Source organism: Motacilla alba, chromosome 11 (assembly GCF_015832195.1).
Source record: "Motacilla alba alba isolate MOTALB_02 chromosome 11, Motacilla_alba_V1.0_pri, whole genome shotgun sequence".
Lineage (NCBI taxonomy): Eukaryota > Metazoa > Chordata > Aves > Passeriformes > Motacillidae > Motacilla > Motacilla alba.
In genome coordinates, this window is record NC_052026.1 from 3,570,502 (window position 1) to 3,591,706 (window position 21,205).

A 21,205-nucleotide genomic window follows, 5' to 3' on the forward strand; every position below is an offset into this window, starting at 1 on the left:
GCAGCGCTGCTCGCTGCCGGGGCCATGCTCGAGGCGCCGCTCGGTGCTCGAAAGTGAGCTGATGAAAGTTCTGATCGGCGGCCCAAAGCAGACAAAGGCTGTACGCTTGTCAGCGGTGGTGCGGGTGTTCTCTCCCAACGTACTTGAACTAACAGAATTTTTGTTTGTTCCTGGAATGAAAGCGTTGTTGTCATACTTTTGCCGTGGGATGACTTTGACTCAGCTGTGTTTCCTGGTGGTCTTAGTAGGGTCAGTCATAGTCGTGTCTACAGCCTGTAGTAAACGAAATGGTGCATGCCAGACAGACGTGCAGAATTAGGGAGCAGTGTGTTTGCATGACTGAGTAAAAAGGCAGTCTTTTAATGCACCATTTAATTATTTGATATGACTTCATATAAAACCAGAAATATTTCCCGGTTTGCATCTTCATTCTCCTGTTGGAGAAATGAATTAAAGAATAATTGGGGGAGAAAAAGATCTGTAGCAGAAATGGCAGGAACTTCGCCTGTTTCACTCCATAAAAAAGTAACATCTGCCCAAAGGTGATGGATTTATTATGGCATAGTATTTTCTGATGCCTAGAGAGAGAACAAGAGGTAATGAGCACAATCTCAAGCATAGACAATTCAACTTAAACACAGTAATAAAATATTGTGAGGAGGTTCAGCACTGGACCAGGCTGGAGATACACAAGGCAGGACAGCAAGCAACCCTCTTGTGCTTGACCCAGCTTTGAGCAGGAGCTTGAGCTGGACAATCTCCAGAGCTCCCTTCCAACCTCAACCAGTATCCAGTTTCCTTCACAGTACTTTCATAGGAACTCTGGTCCCAGTTTTTCTGAGCTGGTATTTAATGTTATACTATTAAAAAAAAAATTACTGTGCTTGCTGATGAAAAAAATATTGGTTTTTTTGTTTCTTTATAATTAAGGTTGAACCTTTGACTGCAAGACTTAGTGGTAGGGGGTTTTTTTTCCATCTCATACTGCTATGACTGAGGATTGACAAACTGTAGAAGAAAGGAGAGTAACATTGTTACTCTGAAGCAGCATTCAGATATTTTGAAAAAAGTTATTTTCTAGTCCAATTTTTCTTGTGTATCTATAGGAAAAAGATGAACAAGCTATAATTCTTGTTTTGCAGATTGTGATATAGTGGATAGAAAATGTACATTCATGGGTCTCATGTAAATTACATTTCTAACCTTCAAGAGCAGCTGTTCATAAATGTTAAATGAACTTATCAACTTTACATGGTGTTCTGACTTTAAGGGGAATGAAGTGCCATCTCAAGTCTTCTGTTTACATTAATTGCATGTAATTGTTCTTCCTTTTTATATTATTTTGCATTGTTGGTTTCTGTGCACATTCAGTTCTGTGTTTTTTCTCATTGTAATCCTTAAAGTCATTGTCAACTAATTTTATTTTAAATCATTTAGAAACATATAGCTCATGGCCTGGTCCCTGCTGCTACCATAGCTCCTAAACCTGCAGTTCCCCGCACCCCTCCCCCTCGTAGTCCAAACCCTTCTCCAGAAAGGCCCAGGTATGTGTTGTTTTTTGGATTTTTAAAATTTTTTAAAATATTTTTTGTTGTTTCATCAGGTATTGTAGCATACTAGAAAAATCTGATTAGAAGAATTGCATGTCTTTGCAATATTTATAAAACCTTTCATAAAAAGAATATATTTTTAAGGGGGGAAGTTTCTCACTCTGAACTTTTTTTTCCCCACTCCTAAGCATGGTAAATATTCAGGACAGTAACTGTTATGAACATGTGACTTGTCTGGATCAATTAAAGACAAATGGTCTATTTAAAGTTAGTGGAGTTTTTAATTTGGCTGCTACAGTAGAGTGTAGGGCTGCAGCAGCACAAGTGCCATGAGTCAGGAAATGTTAGCTCATTAGAAAAACATAAGTTAAACCTTGCTACCATACCAGGGACTTAAAAAACTGGCATGTAACACCACTCTGGATTGGAAAAATGCAAATTATTTTTCTTTTAAGTTGTAGTTTCTTACAGTTTTTATTCTATGTTTTCTCTGCATTCTGGTTGTTTTCCATGGCCTTTTTAGTGTCTGTAACATTCCTACTTAATTCTAATTAATTTCTTCTTTCTTTGTGGCCTCAAGTTCTTGTCATTCATTTTAGAGTTCTCAGCTTCTCACTGCTTTAATCTTAGTTCCTACTTATTTTTCCTTTCCATCAAACCTTTCTCTGTACTCCACAGCATCACACAAACAGGCACTTCTGTTTGCTTGTCCTGGTTTGCAGTGTGCCAACACTTGTTAACAACTTCAGAGTCATCAGTAAAAGGTTTAGGGTAGGGAATAATGGAGACAAAATAGCAGGACATGGAAGACCTTTCCAACACAACACAACACAAGGTAGTATTGTTATGGCTAAAGTGAGTGCTAAATACTGTAAATTATTGATGAGAATTTTGGGAAAGTAATTCAGTATCTGCATGTGATTTGGGAAAACAAATAGCTATTGTACCTTACTCTTGGATGGCTGCATTACTGTTTTGTGCTTTGCTTTGGGAGGTTATAGTTTGTAACCAGTCCCACAGCATTCAGTGGTATTTATGCTGGTTAACTGTGAACATTTTGCTTTGATTAAATAGAGAAGACATTTTGCAAAGGAAAAGTTATAAAATGTGGAGCACAGAGAAAGCATCAGTATTGCTTCATTGCTTTATTCTGTTTCCTTCCAGGTCTGCTCTAGCAGCAGCAATCCTTGCAACAACACTAACGGGGCGCACTGTTGCTATTCCTCAGCCTCGGCAGAGATCCCTTTCTGAAAGTGATTCCACCTTCTTGGAACAAGAATGTTTCGAGCCATATGCAACAGTCACAGAGCTCGGAATAGGGTAGTGTATGCTTTCTGGTTTGGTACCTCAAACTGTGGTGATAAATGATACCTTGGAATGTCTCAATGAGCAATTTTACCAGAGTGACAGCAAACTCCTGCTCTTACAGCTGCTTACTTTTTTCTTACCATATCCTAAATTCAGTCTGAAGTGTCTAACAATCCTTATTCTGTTTCTTGTAAGTGGTGTCACACATACAATCTTCAGAGAGGCAGATTTTGATTGTGCAGCAGTCACAAGTAAAATCAGGTACATATTCTGTCAAATGATGATCAATTTTACAGAATGTGATGAACTGAGGAATCACTTGAATTACATGATATTTCCTTTGTGCTAAAATGATTATTTCAGACTATCTTTTTGGTAGAATTAGGGACTGTCTCTCATCTGGCATTTTAAGATTGAGAGGAAAAGGTGGTACCAGTGTTAATTGTCTATTTTAGAGTATACACACAGACACTGCCTTGGAGATGGTTTATTATCCCGTACCATTTTGGGGGGTTTTTGATCTGTTTGGTTTTGGTTTAGTTTGTGCCCAGGGTGGCTGCTGTCTCTGCTTCAGCCCCCATCCTGCCTGGCTCTGGGGCTGTTGAGAAGAATGGAGCTGAGCCGGGGTGTCTGGAGGGAGTTTGGGGCAGGGTGGGAGGCAGCCCTTCCCTTGTTCCACTGGACACACTGACCAGGGATCCTGCTATTTCTGTGGGTTTTGCCTGCTTGTTTTTGGTGGGGTTTTTTTTTGTCTGTTTGTTTTTGGTTAGTTGGTTGTCAGGTTGTTTTGGATTTTTGTTTTTTGTTTGTTTGTTTGGTTTGGTTTGGGATTTTTCTGGGTTTTTTTGGTTTTTTTTAAATTATTGTTATTTTTGCTTTGGCACTGTGATTGTGCCAGCTTGGCCTCTTTCTCTGCTCTGCTCTCGGGAAGCCCTGAGCCAGTGCGAGCCCACCAGGAGCTCTGCACAGCCCAGGGACCAGCCAGCGCTGCTGAGCCGTCCCGGGGAGTCTCGTGCCGTGTCTGGCAGCTGGGGCTGCTGCTGCCCAGAGTCCTCTGCAGAGCCCCGGCTGCTGCTCCGGGGCTTTCCCTACACTGGAGCTGTTTGCCCCTCCCTTCCAGGGGGTAAAAAGTTCAGCTGCAGCTGCAGAGCTTCTGCTGCCTCTTGCTTGCTGTCCCGGGGGAGCCCGCCATGCCGTTCCAGCTTGCTGCTCTGAGGTTTCCTGCTAGCGCCCCTTTTGCTATCCAGAGGGGCAACGGGACCGGCTGCCCCTGTGAGTTTGTAATGGAGGCGCCTTCTCCATCCCTGTGTGCCAGCTGTGCCCGCCATTGTCTGGGTGAGAGAGAGCTGGCCAGCGCCTTCTCCATCTCTGTGTGCCTTCTCCATCCCTGTGCGCCTTCTCCATCCCTGTGTGCCGGCTGTGCCTGCCATTGTCTGTGAGAGGGAACTGGCCAACGCCTTCTCCATCCCTGTGTGCTGGCTGTGCCCGCCATTGTCTGTAAGAGAGAGATGGCCAGTGCCTTCTCCATCCCTGTGTGCCTTCTCCATCCCTGTGTGCCTTCTCCATCCCTGTGTGCCTTCTCCATCCCTGTGTGCTGGCTGTGCCTGCCATTGTCTGTGAGAGGGAACCAGCCAGCGCCTTCTCCATCCCTGTGCGCCTTCTCCATCCCTGTGTGCCGGCTGTGGCCGCCATTGTCTGGAAGAGGGAACCGGCCAGTGCCTTCTCCATCCCTGTGTGCCGGCTGTGCCCGCCATTGTCTGTGAGAGGGAGCTGGCCAGCGCCCTGTCCATCCCTGTGTGCCTTCTCCATCCCTGTGTGCCAGCTGTGCCCACCATTGTCTGGGAGAGGGAGCCGGCCAGCGCCTTCTCCATCCCTGTGCGCCTTCTCCATCCCTGTGCGCCTTCTCCATCCCTGTGTGCCAGCTGTGCTTGCCATTGTCTGGGTGAGAGGGAGCTGGCCAACGCCTTCTCCATCCCTGTGTGCCTTCTCCATCCCTGTGTGCCTTCTCCATCCCTGTGCGCCTGTGCCCGCCATTGTCTGGGAGAGGGAGCCGGCCAGACTCGCGCCACAGCGCCCCCTGCGGCCGCGGAGGACTCAGCGCCCCCGCGCTGCCGGCCAGGAGCCAGCAGCGCCCCTGCTGGCTGCAGCCATGACTGCGCCGAGGGGGCAGGGCAGCCAAGGCTGATGCGGGGTTTCTGGGTAGGGTAAAGTTCCACAGTTTCAATATTTAGCATTTATTCTTTTCTTTTTTTCCCCTCTGTTTTTGTGCCTTGCAGGCACCTTTATTATTTTTGTAATAAACAGGGTTTTTTTCACTTTCACCCCCTGGTATCTGTTTTTCTCACTGGCAGAAAAAAAGGGAGTTATTGAAGCCCTTTCTCTTTAGAGGAAATGCACATTCCAGGGTGTTTTCTCCTGAAATTTGTCTTGAAAGCAAGACAACTCCATTCCTTGTTTGCAGCTAACAGAAGCTTAGATGTCTGTGTATCTCTTTGGACTTGTGTACATTGTAAGACTGATGGTTCTACTTTACTAGTGTTGGGTTATTTTGAAGAGTAGGCGGTGCTGAAACAGGCATTAAATTGCTTTTTGCAGATCTAACTGGAAACTCGATGGTTGTGACAGATCTCCTCTACAGTCCCTGGAAATATCGGGCAATTATGGTGAAGATGAGGACATGGATACATATCTTTCAGATGCTGATAAAGAGGCAGAGTCCAGCTGCCAGAGTAATGAGAAAAGGGAAGGAAGCTTTAGCACCAATGCTATTTATGCTGTTCCCTGCAAAACTAAAAAGGTAAGATTTTTAAATGCATTAGTTCTTTTACTATGTTTTAGTATATTAATGCATGTTAATATTTCAGATGGTTTGTATTCTCTTCTTATTCTTCAGGCATGTATTCAATATTTATTGCACATGCTAATTTTTGTGATTCATTTACTCTCACATGAATTGTGCAGGTTTGTTGGTTGTCACAGAGTCTCTCTGGTTATTAGGAGCACACTGGTATTGTATATAATTATCATGCATAATTATATTGTTTATAATAATCATGCATAGTCTTGTGAAATATCCAGTAATTTATATTGAGCATGGTACTTACATAGTAGATGATTTGTTAAAAGCACTAGTAACTTTACTATTAAATGGTGGAAGCTATTAGTTATTAGTTAATAGTTATTAGTTAATAGTTATTAGTTAATAGTTCAGTATTGTGCTGATGAGCACAGGCCTATATAGAAATGGGGGGATTCAGAATCAAACAAAATAAATGAACTTTTTCTTGAAGACCAGGGAATTTTTGTATGCTATAATTTTGGATTGTCTTAACCAGCAATGAACTTTATACTCCTAAGGCACATTTAAAGTTAAATCTAAATTGAGACAAAAGTTTAATAAACAGGAAGAAGTGCCTGAGTAGGAAAAAGGCAATAAAAGATCTCTTAAAAAAAGTCTCTTCAAAAAAACCCAGCACTAGTAAAGTGTGACCATCAGTTTTAGAATATACACTGCAGATCCCAAAACATGAAGAATCCATAAAACACCCAAGGTGCAGAGACAGTAGCTGGTAAGAAGAGGGAAGGGGAAGAAAAAACAAAGTGGGGGAGCGAGTAGAACATGTGGAACACTGGTGTGTGATCAGTGGGCAAAGCAGCAAAGATAATGCAGCAGTGGTTCATTGATCCCTCACAGCAGTGGTGCAGTAGATAAATGGTTGACAATCGAGATCACATGCACCACAGCAGACAAGGAAACTGAGAATCATTTCATGGACTCTTGTGACCAAAGAAGGTGACAGAGAATTCTTGAACTAATCACTTCATACTTGCTAACCTCCTGCTGATCACTGTAAGGTTTAGATTTTGTTTGCATAGAGCCCTAAACAACAGCAAAACAAAACAAAAAAACCTTACAAACACCACCCCCCCCACCCCCCCCCACGAGAACAAGAGAAGAAACAAATCTTATAATTTACTATTTTAAAATATTAGTGAACAATTCTGAATGGGACTGGGACGTTAATACACTACATGTGTCATACAGGTATCAAGGTGCATGGGCTGTTTTAACAGTGATCTCATGATTTAGAGAGGTTTGTCTTATTTTTACATAGGAGGAGTTTCCACCATCTCCTATTCCTAATGCTGACAAGAAAGAGGTTTCTTCCCATGAAACTGAGTCTCAGGTGGTGGTGGACAAGTCAGGTGTGCAAATAGAAGGTAAGTAAATTTACTTTAAGTCAAAATGCCGTGCCTTTCAATAACATTGGGAAAAATTAATAAAATAAATGTAATACTATATTGTAATATTATACTCCTTTTTGTAAAACAGTTAAAGAAATGCTACTAAATGCTTAGCAGTTTCTAATAGTTACAGAAAATTAATTAAAACCTGCATAAAGAGGGAAGATTGCTCTATACTGCCTGTGGAATGAACTGCCAGCCACTGTAAAATGAGGAGGTGGGGAGGAAGGTTTTGTGAACTCTTGTTTTGTAAAGTGCAGCCATTCTCTACTATGTTTTTGTTGATATAGGTGCCAGAAGCAGTCAGGTTTGTAATCTGGAACTTTTTGGAGTGTTGCTGTTTAAAAAAAAAAAAAAGGAAAAAAATAGAAGCTAAAGAAACTAGCAATGCTCAAAAAAAAACCAAACCAAAACAAAAGAGCTAGAGATAAAGGAAAACATTTTTAATCAGTTATTTTAGTTGTATGAAAAAATGTCTGAAAAACAGTAGTAAAATCTTACTGAGTTTTTAAATGATCAAATGGCATGATAGTAGTGTTGTTTATACCTTCTACAAAAGCTGTATCATTATTGGTGTCAGGATGTTTCTTCAGAATACAGAAATAAACATGATAATGAGTCTCAGGCTATCAACCCAAGCACTAATTGTCATGATTCACAAATCATTTTTTTTCAATAAGTAATTTCATTAGATTAGGGACATTTGGATTGTTACTGGATCTGCCCTTAGGCTATTTTCTTGTAACAATAGAAAATTGTGGAGAGAAAAATTATAGCAATAGAGCAACACCAATCTACTGGTACAGCAGTTTTCTTGCATAATTATCTTGTCTGTTATTTTCAAATCAGGAAAAGGGAAATAAGAATTAGTTTTGGAGCTGGAAAATGCAGTTGTTACTGAGGATGAAAAACACAGATTCCCTATAGCACCTACAAAGGAAGATGGTTTATTGTAAAAAAGCAGGCCTTTTTATGCTGTGTTCAGAGAGTAAACTCTTCCCTGTTTCCATTCTCAAGGAACAGAACAAACATGCAGTGGCTGCCTGCCTCTGCAGGTGCTGCTGTTGCCATGTTCCTTTACCCCATCACCTTTTTGGTCTCACAGTGTCCATGTGTGCCCTGACCAGTCAGAATCCCAGACACGAGGTGGGCACACACTGCTTATATGGCTTGTTTTCTGTTTATACAACTTGTTTTTTTAGGTTTTGTAACTTGGTTTTTGCTATCCCCTTAGCTGAGGCTTTCCCAGAGTGCTTTCTGGTGTACCAGAAATGAACAGGAGTGAACAGAGGCCTGTCAGGCCCTTATAGAATAAGACTTTTTGTATCTTCCACAGATGGTAGCACTCTGTAGCTAGTGGATTGGAAAGAGGAAGCAGAACTGAGTCAATTTGCAAAAAATTGTGTCTTTCTGTATTTTATTCATGTTGGATCCCAGCATTTTTTCAGTATTTTTTCAGTGGACTCTATTTCTCTGTTTATTTCTCTATTTTGTAAAGAACAGTATTCAGAAAAAAATGGTTGCTTTGATAAAACCATTTGGGAAGTGAAGGCATTAAACTGAAAAAATGTAGGATATATACAGTTTCTAATCCCCCTTGTACATTGTTAGTGCTACAGTCCTTGAAAGCTGTCAGAATTACATGTGTTTTGTTCAGAAATGCAGTAGGATCCAAGTCCAGAAAAATCAGTGACAATATTTCATTTGTTCTTCAGTCAAATTCTAAATTTATAACAGAAGCCAACAATACAGCTTCATTTCTTCCATACTTGCACCTGTCCAGTGTGAGCTGAAGGGAGGTCTCACATCAGTGTCCTGATACACCATGAAACAGTTATTGGAAAATTAGTGGTCTAATCTGTGGTTTGGGAAGGGCTTTCTTACATTTATTTGTATTTATTATATGTGTGCATACATATCCTTAAGAACCCTTAGAGCTTATGGACTTTAAATAATTTTTTTGTTCCAAGTGACTAAAAGCTCTGTTTTTCTTTAACAGAAGATCAAAATCTGGGCTTGAATTTAAAGGTAAGACTTTTATAAAGGTTGATTTATGATGCATTTTGGAAAATAGGGTGTCATAAAAAGCTGATAGGTTTGCAGTCACTTAAAAGAAAACTAATTTATTGCCACTATGGAATCTTTGTCTTTTGGAATACAAGAATAGCTAATCATTCATTTTGAAAAAATGCTACTATGTAGGTAAATGTGCCATACAAAAGTTGTTGGTTCATTTTTTTATAGTATGTTGTCTGTTACTCCTCATGTGAAAGAAAGAAACTGAGAATGAGAGACAACATGCTATAGCAAGAGATAGCTCATACTGTTAATTTTCACATTCTGAGCCTGACTTTAATGCATTTTTGTCTATTTGAGCTGATCTTAAGCTTTCTTAAGCTTGAAAAGGAATACCCAAAAATTTAGTTTCTCAAATCAGCTTGCCAGAAGATTGTTTATGAAAATGGTCAGTTCTTCCATTGTTATCATAACTTTTTTCTACAAGTTCTTAACCACATATCTTTTTCTTTGAAATTGTTCATGAGTTTTGTTGTCTCATTTAGTGATTGGTGTCACTCAGTATCATCAATATTAAATTAATGACAGCATATCCTTACAAAACTTCACTGCTGTTACGTAAAAACATGGCGAAAGTCTCCACATCACCCTCACCTCAAGTAAATACATTAGCATAAATGACAGTATAATACTTTCCTGGTGAAAGAACCTTCTGAAAATGAAAAACAAAATACTTTTTTTGTTGTTTGTTTTTTTTTCCTTCAGCAAAGAAAGAACAAAGTTCTTCAAGTTTGAAAAACACTTTATATTTTTATTTATTTGCTGATACTCAGTTAGGGACTGACATAATTGACTACTCTAAAGTCTTACCCTGTACAAACTAGTAAGTGGGAAGAATACCCTTCCTGTTTCATCAAGGTTTGTGTTTGTGACTTTTATGTTCGGTTTGAGAACGGTACATTTCTGACTACTAAAGATAATAGTGAGTTTCAGGTGTCCACAAGGGACTGGTGGCAGTGATAATTGATAAAATGATGTCCAGATGAGTAGATGATAACTTGTGTATTATTAGCAGTGAATCCAACCTTCAAATTAGTAGCTATAAAAGAAACTCCTAAAGTTTTATTTCTTAAGTTCTTCAGCAGTGATGCTGTTAAAACAGATTATCTCATTTTTTATTTCTCTGCTAGGAGGAAAAAATAGTAGCTGAAAATCTGATACATGACAAACCTCCACCCTCCCCAGGTATTTTGGATTTTTCAATGACTTTGCTAGACATTTTCACTTGATTAATATGCATGTGTAAATGAAAATCAGTTTTGCTGATGCAACAATGCATCTAGAGTTTTGGAGCTAATTTAAAAGTTTACTTTTGTAAGACTTGCTCAGTTACTTCTATTCAGTAACACTGAGGCTGTTCAATGGGAAGGAATGTAAAGCTCTCACTGGGTGGGTGATCAAAATTTGCAGGGTTCAAGAATACTGACTAGTCCATGCAGGGCACAAACACTTTGCTTATTGCAGTGAGCATTTCAGTTTCACCTCTCCAGTCACTGATGTTTGGGGGAGAGAGATCTGCTGACACTGTCTTTTCCATTAAAAGAATCGATGGTTTTAGTGTCTGAGAGAAAAGATGGGAACTTGCTGCCACTTCACAGCTCTCTTTCCAAATCCTTTTTTTTTTTGGTCTTTCTAGTCTTACCTTTTGGGAGTCATGAGCTGACTTTGATCTTATAAAGTATCACTCATATATTATGTTAATATTAGAAAAAAATGGATTGTAATTTCCTGAAACTCCTGTTCCAGTCTGGATACTGATTTAGATCTTATAAAGTATCACTCATATATAATGTTAATGTTAGAAAAAATGGGTTGTACTTTGCTGAAATTCCTATTCCAGTCTGGCTAGTATTTAAATACCTTGTTCTGTGGCATTACAGATGTGTCTGTTCGGGCAAGGCAAGCATGGGAAAATACGAGCAAAGAAAAGTTCAGAGAGCTGAAACAAGAAAATTGGTCTCTGAAGAAGGCATTCCAAGCTGTGGTCCAGCAGTTTGAGGGAACAAAACAGTGCATAGAAGAACAGCAATTAAAGCTGAAGACACTAGAAGAAGAAAACAAAAGACTTAAAGAAGCTGTAGAGAACTCACATAGAGAAGGTGGGAGAAATGTATAAGCTATTCTGTAGTTATCTTGTTTCAATTTTTCTAATTTCTTACAACCTTTTCCTCTAGCACTAGGTTTCAAGTCCTTGATTTAGTCAAGTATGCATGCAGAAGTAGTTTCCAAACAGTATTTTCTACATTTGTAGAAATTTTGTCAAGGAATCAGTACATGATAAGAAAAAAAATTACTTGTTTTTTGAAACATAATGGATTTTTTGCTAGTAGTTTTTCATGGGATTTTCCATTTTTCTTTCTCTTTGAGAGAAGTTATTGGTTATTATTCTAGCTTATTTAATTTTTTTTTTCAATTATCAAATTGTTGTGAACATTTCTTGAATTTCAGTGGAACTTTCTTGTTGGATATTTGTTTTAATAGGGGAGGCAACAGAATTACTTTCTCTCAGACGACAAGCACAAGAGCTGGTAGATGAAAATGATGCTTTGAAAACAGTGGTCCATCGTTTAAATGTAGAATTAAGTCGCTATCAAACTAAATTCAGATCATTGTCCCAAGAAGAGGTGAGAACCTTGGTTATCAAGGCAGTTTCTACTGAAATGTCCCATTGTCTGTTATTTAATCTTTTGAGTTTTTTATGACTTTCCTCCAGATTTGCCATAAAGTCTACAAATTGCTCTTTTTCTGAAATTAAAATAATTCAAAATAAGCCTTTATCATGAAGTCTAGTATTATGAATTCAGTATTATTATTATTCAGTATTATTTTGTATCAGTAACATACTGGACTTTCAGTTGTATTGGGTGTGTGTTACGTATGCAACATATGTAATAAAAACATAAGCTTGTGTGGGGTGATGATTGTGACTGCAGTGGACAGTTGCTGGTGCTTCAAAAAGCAGGAAGTCATGTCAATATCTTTTAAAATATCTATTCTAGAATGCAAAGCTGAAAAGCTTACCCATGGAAGGACCACAACCACCATGGCTGGTAAGTCAAATAATATTTTCACTTGACTCTTCATTCCTCTCTAAGTAAAGAAGTAGAATTTCTTTACTGGAATCAAAGTACTCAGATATTACTCTGCTGAACTATCACATACTAATAGAATATTATAAACATTTCTTTTGTGGCAGAAAAATATGTATGGCAGAACTTTGTAATGAATGTGTGGAGTTCCAGTTGAATGTACAGTAAGCTGCAAACTGCACATAGTCACCAACTTTGAATTAGTGAAAAGTATTGTTATGCTGAGAACCAGAAATGTCATCTTCACTTGAAATTGTCTAGCATGTTGTTTGCTTCAGGGTCTTCCAAGGTCTATTGCTTAATTGATAATCTTAATTGGTAATCTTTTCTGTTACTTTTTTTTACAATTATACTAAAAGAAAACAGAATATTTCTGATTGTAGGAATGGTCATGGATCCAGTAGTAGCCTATGAATTTCTGGCAAGGGGAAGGCAAACAGTGCATGAAAGGGAATGCATTTGTAATACGTAAAAACATTCCTCCTTGAAATACTAAACAGATCTTATATTTTCCTTCCTCACTGTTACTGAGAACTATACAGAGTAGGAAAGTTCTCCTGCTCTGTCTTTTTAGCCAAAATAGCCAATAATCACATATGAATGTATTTTTAGCCTTAAATATGCAGATTTGAGAGTGTAAAAATTCCCTTCCCACTTACTAATGAATCTGGGATAATTTTTTTAGCAGTAGTATTCACTGTAGTGTTTGAATCTTGTTTTGCATTCATGTGCATCCATATTCTTCTCTGTTACATCTAGTGTTAAGTTAAAGCTGCTTTTTAGAAGAAAGATACAAGTAAAGCATGCAGTCTTTTCCTTTCCAAAGCTTGCTCCTAACACGGCACTGTGAGGTGTTTCTGCAGCATGATTCTGCATATCATGGTCTGTGTGCTTGTGTAAGTTCTGCATTTTAATCTGCAAGTCATATATGAAACCCCTTTAACAGCTTTCAAAACTAATAATATATAGCTAAAGTAAAAGATACAGATGAAATTATGGCTTGTAGTTAATTTACATGTATTTATTTTTAAATTTTCTTTTAAGTTGGATATGAAGTATTTGTCACCTCTTCTGTTGGCATATGAAGATAGAATAAGAGAAAAGGAAGATTTTATTCTTGAACATGAGGCAAGTTGCCATTTAGAAAAAATATCCACTAAAGCAGGAATAAATTACTGAATTTTTTAAAGTGATTTGCCAGTGATGGTCTCTGCCTAAAATTTAAAGCAACTTTGTTTAACTTTTCCATGCATAGTTACTGTGCTGTCTGGTCCTATTTGGCTTGCTTGTTTTTGTCAGCCTGTTCACATTTAGGAGCGTGCACTACACTGAGATATGTAAGACGTGCTCTAAAAATGGAGCAAACCATAACTAGTCAGTGGTGGAAAGAATTTACCACTGTCATAATGGGAACTCAGTGCTCCTGCAGCTGCTTGTGGGTTTTGTGGTAGAAGAATACTTACTTCTAGGTGTTAAAAGATTGGGCACTCTTTTTGCTTTTTAGAAGCATTTTTTGTCACTGAATCTTTGAAAAATGGCTATTTGCTTCAGAGTGCAACTCTCCTATGTTTTGAAAGTAAATGTATTTCCTTCCAAAAATTCAGCCATAAAATAAGAAGAAAGCAGCAAGGGTTTTTTATATTACTGTAAATTAACTGTGTTGTCTTACAATATTCAAATCCATGTCACTCCTACTGAAAATGGATAGTATCATCCAGTAATTTCCAGAATTCAGCTTTTTAAACCTATCTTCTGAGGGTCTACAACTTGGAAAAATGTGGCACAAAATCAGTATTATTTTTAATCAAATATTACTAGATTAATGAAATAATTTAGAAATCAAATATGCACACCTGAATTAGAGATGAATGTGTAGTGAAATAATATTCAATAATGACAAGAACTAGAAGGCACCTAAGCATGTGTACTTCAAAAAATTTTTCTTGATGTAAAAATTTAAGCAAAATAATTATAAAGAATTTTATATGAAATCCTTTGTCTTCCAGGAGGATATGAAGAATTTTAAAGCACGAGTTGAAGAGTTGGTGAAGGAGAATGAAGATTTGCATGGACAATTAAATAACTTCATAACCCCTACAGAATGGCAAGTTATATTCCTAGAAATTAATTTCAAAGTTTAAAATTATTTTGCTTATTTTGTGCAAACTTTTAAAATTAATTTTAAAATTAAGATCTTAAGGAAATTTTTTTTTGTCTTCAAACACTGTTTTTCTTAAGAATTAATAGCATCATGACTCATGTTGAAACAAGGCTGATCTGCAATGCCTGGAATAATTTTGGAGTAAAGATTAAATGTGAATGGGGAGTTTTGCACTTGAAGCCCATGTAATTCTGTCCCAGATATTGCAGGTTACACACCTTTACAGTGTGCCAATGACATCAGTTTTCCACTAATACAAAATAGCACTGGAATGTGGCATTAGAAGAATTTGATGTTTTTGAGAAGTGAGACAATGCAAATGAAGTTAAGTGAGACAGTGCATAATGAAGTTAAGTTGTTGTTGGAAGTTAGGATTTTTCCTTTTTTATTAATTTTTTTCTCCCATTTGTTGCCTAAGAGATGGGAACGACTGGTACTTAAGATGTGGCTGGAAGGAGGAGGAGGAGGAGGAGTGCAGCTGACTGCAGTCTCCTAGCTGTGGGGCTTTCCCCTGGGAAGTGCAGAGATCCCTGGAGATTTTGGCTGGGATTCAGGGGCTGGGCTCAGCCCCTCACTCAGATCAGAGTGCACAGGAATGGTTTTGGGGCCAGACCTGCTGCCCAGAGGATTTGCTGCCACTGCAGAGTTTGCATCCTGCTCTGATTGTACTGTGGGTGAGCTTCTGCTCACAAGGAGGTTGGAACAGGTTTGGGAGCAGCATCCAATATGAGTGAACAGAAAAATTCTTCCTGCACCCATGGCACAGGTAGTTGCATGCAAGGGCTCAGATAACACTGTGTCTACATAAGGAGGACTTTGGAAGGGACAGCATGCAGCATAATCTTCAGTCTTTCTGCAGATTCAGCCAGTGGCATAGACCTACTTTCAATGAGGCAGAAATACAGGTGTTAGTATCTGCATGGAGTTGGTTACCTCAGGTCCTGCTATTGCTTTTAATAAGGATTTTTAATCTGTTTTTTAAAGAGGTTCAAATATGATTTTGTAAGTTTCCACTGTTGACAATCAGTTGTGTTTGTTCTTTGGACATAACATATGAGTTGTATTTTATTTACAAGCCAGTTCTCATTGCAGGCAGCTCCTGCAAACTCAGGCCAAGCTGGTCTTGGAAGAAAATGGAGTGTTGATGGAGCAACTCAAAATTCAACAAGCTAAAGCAAAAGATAGTCACAGACAGCATGTTCAAGAAGGTAAAAGTGCTTGAGTTGCTATTCATCTGAACTACACTAAAGATGGTACTGCCGGTATTGATTTTTCTAGGGTTTTTGTTTGTTTGCTGTTGTCATTTTTTGTTCTGGCAAGCTTGGCAGTGTTTTGGTTTTGGTTGGCTGGGAGTGTTTTTGCAACTTTATATATGCCTAAAAAGTGTGCTTGAATGTAGGTAACATTAACAGGAGATCAAACTCTGGATGTCAACTGATATTAAAAAAAAAAATGTCATTATCACCTGTTGACACTATAAAAAATACTCCATTTTGACTTCTTCTGAAAAAGTGAGAAGAATTGTTAAACAGTAATACAGTCATTTGCATAATTGAAGAGCACTTCAAATGGAAACAGAATTTTTCAGAGTAAAATGACATTTCAGTGAGCTTATAGCCTTCTTTGAAAAGACGTACTCTTGAAGTTTCTGCACTATTCCAAAACAAGTTGCTTGAGACAGCAAAAAGTCAAGTCCAAACTGTTAAAACACAAACTGACAAATGCTCTGTTACATAATGTTGTAAACAACTAGGAATTAATGTAGTTATGGTTTTGTTGAAGTTTCACTCAGTGGTTGAATTAATTCTGCTATACACAGTTGACTTTTTTTTCCTCCTTCCAAAAGCTTCAAAGTTGACCAAACAAATTGTAGTCTTAGAAGAGAAGAAAAAGAGTCAAGAGGAAGAAATAATGGAGTACCAGAAGCAGCTGGAAGCTTTGTGTTCTACATGTGAAGAGCTGAAAGCCAAACTGGATAGCAGAATAACAGCAGAGGAGCACTTGGCTGTGGTGAATGATTTAAAAAGGTGTGAGTTTACATATGGTGCACAGAGAAAAATTGGTGCAAAGCATGCACATGACACATAGCTCTCTGTAGGAAGGAGGCCAGTGGAAACTTATGCTGGTAGTCCAGGAAGGTAACTACCAAAGCACAAAGAAAGGGAAAGAAGTATTTAAAAAATACTGTCTTCGTTTTTAGAGACATTAAAAATTACAAAATCCCAGTTCTAGAAACATGGGTAGAAGTGTTTTTACCATAGAGTACCTACTGCTAATTGCACCATTTTGAATAGTAGAGGAGGAGGCATTAAAAATACCATTTTTGTCAACTCTATTTGCTTCTATCAGTACTACGTATAAAACATTCTCATTCTTGTGTTCCCATCTTTGGAACATGTCTAAAGAATCCTGACATTCTGAGCTAGAAGTTCTAAGTTTCTTCATTTATTACAATGTGGAAATTACCACAATATGAAACCCCACTACTCGAAAGTGCTGCTGTGCAGCATAATCTGCAGAGTAATGTTTCTGTGAGGACATTCCATAAATCTGAATGCTTTCAAGCCTTTGGATAGGTTAATGTTTCATGGTACAGTGCCATCCTGAGAAGTGCTCAGACCTTGTATTTTGGCGTTGATAGTAATTTATTTGAAAAAAAAAAAAAGGAAACACGAAGAAATTACATCTGGACTGCATATTTTTATCATTTAAATGAAGTGCAGTCAGAAGGAATTACTTGACTAATTTGATATGAGATTGTAACACCTCTCTGATGTCACCAGTGAACATTGAGCATTCTCAGTGTATCTTATTTCATAACTTCAACATGGGTAACTTCCTGTAATGTAGCATTTTAGTGATGGAGATCTGTACATGATACCTGTTCTACACGGTTGGTTTTTGCAGCTGTTTACAGCAGGAGCAGGAGAAAAGGCTCTCTGAGGTGGAAGCTGTAATGGGAAAGATAGCATCACTGCAAGCTGAAAACAAGAAACTGCTCTTAGAGAAAAATAACTTCATGGCTGAGAAGAAGATCCTGGAAACTGAGATGCAGATGACTCAAAAGACAAACAGGTCTTATCACAGTCTCATTTTCTTGTGCAGAAATACTTTTATTTCTAAAACCAGAAACATCTGTAAAAATACTAACTTCCCATAATGTGTATTTTCTACCTACTGCAAAAAAACCCATGTTACCTAAACCTGTTTGTCATGTCTAGAGGCCTGGTTGTCAAGTTTTGCTAACCTTTTTATGTTTTCATGCTCACTTTTCTCTATGTGCAAATTAAGAATATATCTTTAATTTATTGATTAAAATTATCTGAAAATAAGATCAAATTATCTGAAAATAAGATGAGAAGACATACCCTATTTGCAGTTAGATAAGGATAACTCACTATTTAAAGATCTTCTCATGCACCTGGTTGCTTAGAGAGAAGTTCACAATATTTTCAACAGACAGTATTATTGCTCTATATCTTAAGAAAGATGAGCTTGTAGCCATTGCACAAACTGTTCTTTTGAATCATTCTTACTGTTGTTATGCAGATAACATATTGTAAAGAAAAAGCAGCCCCAAAAATTGGAACATGATACTATTGGCACTGCAAATATTCTGAGCCAGTGCATTTTTAACAGTATGTATGATTGTTTGGGACTTGTACATGTTGATTTGCATGTGTGATACAAGTTTTTTAAGGCCATTACTAATTCCCAATCCAAAGATTTTCCCTTTTCTTTTATAGACGATTAAAGAAGAAAATAGGTCTTTTGCAACTGCAGCTGGAGGAAGCAATGGAAAAAGAAGTTGCAGCCCATCACTATCTAGCAAACCTTATTGGGCTGGTGGAGAAAATAGCTAAGGAACGTGATCATCTTGTATTTTTGGTAATTACCTTTAAATAATTAATGTGACTTAATTCATATTTCACACAGTTATCATGCCACTGGCACAAGTTATTAGTCTGAATTATCAAAGAATAAAGCTGTAATTCCAGTTTAAGGATTTAGCTCTATTTAAGTTGGCTTTACCAAGTAGGATAGGAGCAGTGAAAGATTTCTTTTTTCTAGAGGAGCAATTAAAAGCAACTACCTTTATTTCTGGAGGTAATATAATTAAGCCTTAATTCACTTGAGCATTAGGATCTGAAATGGTACTTGCCAAGTTTAAAGGATTTTTTAACCTAGTTTTAGAAGTTAATGTATGAGCTACATGTATTTAAAAATAGCACACAATCATAAAATTTTAATATTTGTTTTGAGTCTTAAGGGTGAACTGTTATCCTCGAAGTGACCTGTATGGACTGTCTGCTGTGGATGCATCTGCACATTATTGCTCCTTATTGGTTAGCAGTCATTTTGACAGGCTGATTGAGAGTTTTGGAACAACTTCTGTTTAGTGGGAGTGGCTGGCATGGAGGTTTCTGGGCTTTTTGTAAACCCATTTTGTTTCTTTTACAGGATACTGGGCACAATTTCGATTTTTCATATTTATAGTCATGTCTTGACATTGAATCTGAAATAATTTCACAAAACTTTGTTAAAATAAACCTTCTTTTACTTGTTGTTCGGGTAGTAGACAAAGGTTGTCATCAGCATTGGATGAAAAGATACAGCAGTTAATTCCTAATTCTAGCTCAAATCCTTGTCCACAACAAACTGGACTTCAGGATTGTGAAACTGGGCACAATAAATGTATCCTAAGAACTGGGGGAACTGATTCTTAGATCTCAATCTCTGGGATATCTGCTTTTAAATATTAATCATACCATATTAGAAATATCCTTGCCTGAACCCCTGCCAATTTCAAGGGCTTGTTTGAGAGCAGATTGCTAGATGTGACCAAATGATGAGTCTTATACATAAAAATGAGATCCCTACATATGCATACTTATATCTCTAGGGAAAAACCACAGAATTGGTTGGGTTTACAGTATGTTTCATTTCAGAATAATACTGCTTCATAGTATTCACAGTCAGTTGACAAATTATTCATGAGCTGTTCTGAGAATAATTTCCAGGAGTCTTTTTCCATGTTGGTTCTTCAGACAGTTGGAGTTCCAAATGGAATTGCTGTGTTCTCCCTCAGTGTATGTATTTTGTCTGCCCTGACAAGCAGAGTGGTTTCATGTAGATTTGTTTACTGCGTGCTTGCAGGCCAGATGTTTGGAAAATGAGAATCATGGTGTTCTCAAGAAAATTATAGAAGGCAGCCTGCGCTTAGGAAGATTGGAAGAAAAAGTTAAGGTAAGCAGTGTTTCTAAGCTTTTGTTAAATGTTTGGGTTTTTTTAATGAGAAAAGTAGTTAATCTATGTCAATGTTTTTATGAAAGACTTATGTATGGATTATCTTTAAAAGTTTTGAAAAAACAAAATAGATCATCATTGTAATTTTCACTAGTGTCTTCTTCCATTTTATTTGTGCATTGCATGTGTGCCAGATATTGTGTTTACATCATTACTTGGAGAATTATGACTAGTTGTAATTTGTATTTCATTTTTTGCTCTATATTGTAACCCAAGTGTTCCATATTCTACTTCTTTGAGGCTGTACCACTCCTTCAACCTGAAGTCTATTACAATTAGGTTTGGAAGAATGAAAATGCTATCTCAGCTATTATCATCAAGTTATCAGGTTATCATCAAATACTTTCTTGTGACCTTAGGGTAGAAGGTTGAGAAACTCAGAGGACGTTCAAACATCCAGCCTAGTTAGTATATACATTTTAAGTTACCTTTACAACTCTCTAAACAAAAATCACAGTATGTAATTGCAGTATAACAGTGAAATAAATTTGAAACATTTGTGTTTCAGCATCTTTGGTGCTACCAGGATTATTTTTACTGTACTCTTAAAAGAAAGGAGAAAGATATCTGGTACATTGGTTTCTATATCTAGAAAGTAATTTATATATTACTTTCAAAAGCTGTTTTGTATTAAGTCAAGTTTGTTCAGTTTATCCTGAACCAGAGAGTCTCCATATTATGCTTTGCCAGTCAAGACCTCCACTGCTATTCTTGCATCACATGACACAAATGTGCACCACCACTGTGTTAATGGAGACCATCTCCTTCTGCTCTTTCATTGTAAGGATTAACACAGCATAGAAATTAACAACAAAGAGAATAAATGAACTTGTAAGTGTAAAGAGAAAGCAGTAAGCTGAAAAATAGCTTGAACTTGTAAGGAACCCTTCATAAAATACCTGAATGCATGAAACACTACTGCAAAAGATTTCCCTAATTATAAATAAATATATATATTTATATATATAAGGCAACCATAAAATATATTTAGCTTTTCTCACCATCATTTATGTCTAGCTCCCCTACTAAGATAGTGGCTTGTCGTCTTGTTAAATGTGGATCTTCTGCAGTGTAATAGATCTGTGACTACTGTAAGGGATAGAGAAGAGGTTGGCATTAAGAACATTTACATGTAGTGAATTTTAAGTGCAAAACCAATACTGGCAAAAGGACAGCAAGGACAACCTCCATACTTCATTGAATGCAGGGGGAAATACATTAACTTAAAATGAGAAAGCAGAGGTACTTAACACTGTCTGTTTCTCAGTTTTCAGCAATAAGACAGGTTGCTCTCAGGACAGCTGGCCTCCTGAGCTGGTAGATGGGAAAAGGGAGCCCCCCTGTGTGGTCTTTGTGAGGGTCCCCAGGACGAGGGAAAAGATGAGAATCTGACTCCATGTTCTCAGAAGGCTGATTTATTATTTTATGATATTATATGATATAAAAGAATACTATATCAAAACTATACT

At 37.7% G+C, this 21,205-nt stretch overlaps 1 protein-coding gene across 4 annotated transcripts in view; it reads left to right on the forward strand.

The window, feature by feature from the left end:
- CEP89 (centrosomal protein 89) overlaps positions 1-21,205 on the forward strand; it is a 36,006-nt gene that overhangs the window by 757 nt on the left and 14,044 nt on the right. Inside the window, exons 2-17 of one of the 4 annotated variants that reach the window (XM_038148182.1) lie at positions 1,438-1,544; positions 2,715-2,870; positions 5,454-5,655; positions 6,974-7,079; positions 9,103-9,131; positions 10,310-10,364; positions 11,060-11,278; positions 11,661-11,803; positions 12,179-12,229; positions 13,313-13,396; positions 14,275-14,372; positions 15,522-15,637; positions 16,276-16,456; positions 17,337-17,504; positions 18,176-18,317; positions 19,587-19,676. In XM_038148182.1, coding sequence (XP_038004110.1) covers positions 1,438-1,544; positions 2,715-2,870; positions 5,454-5,655; positions 6,974-7,079; positions 9,103-9,131; positions 10,310-10,364; positions 11,060-11,278; positions 11,661-11,803; positions 12,179-12,229; positions 13,313-13,396; positions 14,275-14,372; positions 15,522-15,637; positions 16,276-16,456; positions 17,337-17,504; positions 18,176-18,317; positions 19,587-19,676 — 1,947 coding nt within the window. The remainder of the gene's footprint in view (positions 1-1,437; positions 1,545-2,714; positions 2,871-5,453; positions 5,656-6,973; positions 7,080-9,102; positions 9,132-10,309; positions 10,365-11,059; positions 11,279-11,660; positions 11,804-12,178; positions 12,230-13,312; positions 13,397-14,274; positions 14,373-15,521; positions 15,638-16,275; positions 16,457-17,336; positions 17,505-18,175; positions 18,318-19,586; positions 19,677-21,205) is intronic. The other 3 variants (XM_038148184.1, XM_038148185.1, XM_038148186.1) reach the window with 3 other exon arrangements.